Raw genomic sequence first — 4,425 nt, forward strand, 5'->3', positions numbered from 1 at the left:
AAAAAAAAGACAAAAAAAAAAAAAAATAGATTCTCATCTGTGATAGATGGTGTTATATTCAGTTGTTTTTTTTTTTTCCAATATTCTGCCTATGAGAGACTTTCTTTTCACTCACTTGACTATGTTTTTCTCTGTAAACTGAAAGCTAGGAAACTATTTCTTAGGGCCCCTTTGGCTTTTTATAAATGGTTGGCTTTGAAGACATTAAACCAGAGTACAATTACTAGAATATCTTTCTAATATTATTTGTGATTTCCTCTTTCTAGGCTGCTGCAGAGAAGATGGTACACTCCCTAATGGAAAGAAATTCAGAGTTACAGGCCCTGCGCCAATATTTAGGAGGGAAAGACTTCATGATGTCCCAAGCACACATCTCTAACCAACAAGCTGAAGTTACCTCCAACAGCCCCCCTCTTGGAGAGCAGACTGATCAAGTAAGAACTATAGACTTGTGTAGATATTCATTCTGACAGCATTTCCTTTTTACTTTTGACGTGTAAGTTTGATAATTTTAATACCAAATTGTGTGAGAATATTCCCTGTCCTGTCATTGATTATAGTTCTTGCATCTTTCTAAATCCTCCAACTGTTTCAATTTTTAGAGTTCAATACAAATACCCTCCAGAGATGGTAGCACTTCATTGACTGCCAAAGAGGATGCCAGCATACCCAGGTCCACATTGGGTAAGCATCAAATTTCATTTCATGAAGGGACCTTCTGTTTTTCCTTCCTGTTTCTTTGTATTAATAGGTTTGGCCAAGACTCTCTTTCTTTTCCTATCTTAATGGAAAAAAAAAGTTTGGATTCCCCTGAAAAGCTGAAGACATGTCTATTTCAGGAAGAACTGCCCTTACGTTTTGTTGAATTGAGGTTATAGCTCTGGATTCACAGTTTGGCCCAGAGAAACGCATTCTAATTCTCCTTTTCAAGTAGCTTTGAAGGGATTCAGAAATTTAGGAAACAGTACTTCCAAATCTACACAGCTGGACCATGGAACTGACACCTTCTCTTGGGTATCTTTCAAGGCTGTGGCTTCTCACTATAACTTGACATCACCTATATTAAAATGTTGGGAGGGCTAGCTCAGCCCCATCTATGGGATGGTTATAGGCCTTGAACTGCCTAAAGACAACAGAATTCTGTACATGATGCAAGCAAAACTCAAATGAATACATTAGATTGGAGCCTGACTTTTACAGAGCAAAAGGTTGCTATTTAGGGTAGCTTCAAGGAAGATATTACCCAGGTAGTTCCAGAAGTAGGGACTTTGTGTCAATGTTATAGTGTAGGGGATTAGAGAATTACATACAAAAGTCTTGCAAGTAGTCATTCTCTAGTAGGAAAACTTTCTACGAGTTGAAGAGTAAAGAGTGCTGTGTTTATTTTACTCCCTATTTGCCTTTTTAAAAATATACTTTTCCCCACTTTTTTATTTTGGAAATTTCAAACCTACAGACAAGTAGCAAAAATAATATAGTGAAAACCCATATATATTTTTATTAAGATTCACCAGTTAACATTTTGCCACATTTGCCTTATTTCTTTCTATGTACACACACATATATAGATATGTTTTTCTTAACCATTGGAGAATTTCTTATAGACATTATGACACTTAATCCCTAACTACTTCAGTGAGTATTTCCTAAGAACAAGAGCATTCTTCTACATATCTACAATATAATGATCACACTCAGGAAGTTTAACCTAGTACACAGTCTATAGTCAGAGCTCTTTTTTGTCACAGTAGTGTTCTCTATACTTTTTTTTCCCTCATCGGGGGTCATGCACTGTGCTTAGTTGTCATGTCTCTTTAGTCTCCTTTAATCTAGAACAGTTTTCTAGCTTTTTTTTTTTCTTTAGTGACATTGGCATTTTTGAAGAATCTAGGCCAGCTAATGTTTCTCTGTTTAGCTCTGATTGTTTCCTCATGGTTAGATTCAAGTTGAACATTGTTGGCAAAGATACTATATGGGTGACATCTTTCTCAGTGCATCACATCAGTGCATGATAATCAGTTTGTGTCATCCTTGGTGATGTTGAGTATAGTCATTTGGTTAGGTTTGTATTTGCCAGGTCTCTCCATTATAAAGGTTCATTTTTCCCTTTGCAATCAGTAAATGATCTGCTGGCTGGTCTTGAGAAATTGACAGTTCTGTTTCCTAACAGTCATTAATTCAGTGGTTTTAGCATCCTTTGAGCTTTACCTGAACCAACTGTTGCATTGGTAGTTTGAAAAAGTGGTTTTCTGTTTCTGATATTTCTTCTTTATTTATTAACAGGTATTCTTTTATAAAGAAGAGCTGTCTTCCGCCTATCTCCCCATTCGATTTGTTTGTATCAGTATGGATTTTTTAAAAAAATCATTGTATTACCCATTTCTGTCATTATTTCATCTGATGCCCAAATCATCCCAGATTTGGCCAGTGAGAGCCCCCACAAGCTGTTCCTTTGTCCTTTTTCTATTTCTCCATCAGTTTTTGAGCACTTCCATAGTTTCTTTCACAGTAAAGTGTTGTGATCCCCTTTTATTTTACCTGCCTCAGCCCTGAAGCCTTACCCCCAGGGAGCTACCTGGTTCATTTTAGTGGGTGATAGCATTTAGCAACTAAGATCTGGGTACAAGCTGTGTTCATTGTCATGTGGACATTATTTGCTTCTAGGTCCTTGTGTTAGTCTGTTTATTGTCACCAATAATAGAATTCCTGAAGGTGGATAGTTTATAAAGAAATAAGATTTATTTCTTGTAGTTTTGATTGCTGAGAAGTCCATAGTTCAGGGGACACATCTGATGAGGGCCTTCTTCTTGGTAGGGAGTTTCTAGAGTCCCAGGGTGTCACAGGGTGACCCAGAGTGTCACATGGTGAGGAGGGAGAAGAGTGTTTTTACGTGCTCACTGCTCTCCTTTAAAGCCACTAGTCCACACTCATGATAACTCATTAAACCATTAACCCGTTACTCCATGAATGGATTAATTCATTCATAACACATAGTCCTCATGATCTAATCACCTCTTAAAGGTCTCAGCTTTCAACACTGCCATATTGGGAATGAAGCTTCCAACATGAGCTTTGGAGGGGACAAATGTTCAACCCATAACAGCCCTTTTAAATGAACAGAGCTAACATTGAATTAAAAAAAAAAAAGTATGTGTGTGTATGAATGAAGATTTGATACTTATTCCTCTAATTCCAATTTAACAACACAGGTTCTTTCTTTCTCTCATTTGTATTTGTATTTCCCTTATCCCAACACTGAGAGACCTGTTACCTGTAACTTCAGCATATTTCAAAATATTTACACGTTTGCACAATACTATAATACGTGAAACTAGCTTCAGAATTACTACATGAATACCACTGTCAACAATTAATTTATTAAGTAATGTTTAAGATTTTTTTTGTAGTTCTTTTTATCCTTAGGATATTTCCCACAGAGGTTATGCAGTTAAAGTACTGAGTTAAAAACTTATTTGGATTAATTTTAATTTTTTTTTTTTTTTGCGGCTGGCCAGTATGAGTCCAAACCCTTGACTTTAGTGTTGAGAACACCACACTAACCAACTGAGCTAACCGGCCAGCCTTGATTAATTTTTTTATTACCTTCTGGGTGGTTATATTATCTGTTTGCTATATAGGTTCATTTATTTATGTAAGTATTCACTTTTAGGCCTTTTCTGCCCCATTATTGTCAAACTAACTTACACATTAAAAATTAAACGTTAACACAGCTCAAAACTCAAATATACAGAAAGGTATTTTCGGAAGTCCCATCTATTTTCCTATTTCCCTTCTCTCCTGTTTCCACTCATCTCCTGAAGGTAACCAATTTCATTTCTGGGTTATCCTTCCTGTGTATCTTTTTGCAAAAATAAGTCAATGAATCGTATGTGTATATGTGATGTGTATGTGTGTTTTTATTTCTCCCTTTTCCTAATTAAAAAAAAAATATTAAATTAGATGTATTCTTTTTCATCTAGCATGTTTTACTTAACATTTTCAAAATCACTCCATATAAGTTTATAAAGATCTTTTTTTTTTTTTAACAGCTGTACATGGTACTCACTTGCGTGAATGTACTATAGTTTATTCACTCTTTCTTTTATAGCATGTAGGCTGATTGTAGTATTTGGCTATTACAAATAATGCTGCAAAGAACAACCTGTGCTTCTGTATATTATTTTATTGTTGGAATGTGTCCTCAGAGTAAATTCTACAGAAATGAGGCAGCAGAGATTATGTTATGTTAATACTGACTAAAACTAGCACTATGTATTCATTTTAGGAGACTTGGACACAGTCGCAGGTCTGGAAAAAGAACTGAGTAATGCCAAAGAGGAACTTGAACTCATGGCTAAAAAAGAAAGAGAAAGTCAGGTGAGTTTTCTAGTCAAGCCAAATTTCTAAATTCCTTTCTTTTTTTTT

At 35.6% G+C, this 4,425-nt stretch overlaps 1 protein-coding gene across 1 annotated transcript in view; it reads left to right on the top strand.

Moving 5' to 3' along the window:
* The window catches only part of LOC103583723 (myomegalin-like), a gene marked incomplete at both ends in the record, with an annotated part of 8,436 nt that extends 4,059 nt beyond the window's left edge, over positions 1-4,377 (top strand). Inside the window, 3 exons of the mRNA XM_008564964.1 lie at positions 267-434; positions 603-684; positions 4,286-4,377. Of these exons, the coding sequence (XP_008563186.1) occupies positions 267-434; positions 603-684; positions 4,286-4,377 (342 nt within the window). The remainder of the gene's footprint in view (positions 1-266; positions 435-602; positions 685-4,285) is intronic.
* Between the last annotated feature and the right edge of the window lie 48 nt (positions 4,378-4,425).

The sequence above is a fragment of the Galeopterus variegatus genome, unplaced genomic scaffold, assembly GCF_000696425.1.
Source record: "Galeopterus variegatus unplaced genomic scaffold, G_variegatus-3.0.2 Scaffold27128, whole genome shotgun sequence".
NCBI lineage: Eukaryota > Metazoa > Chordata > Mammalia > Dermoptera > Cynocephalidae > Galeopterus > Galeopterus variegatus.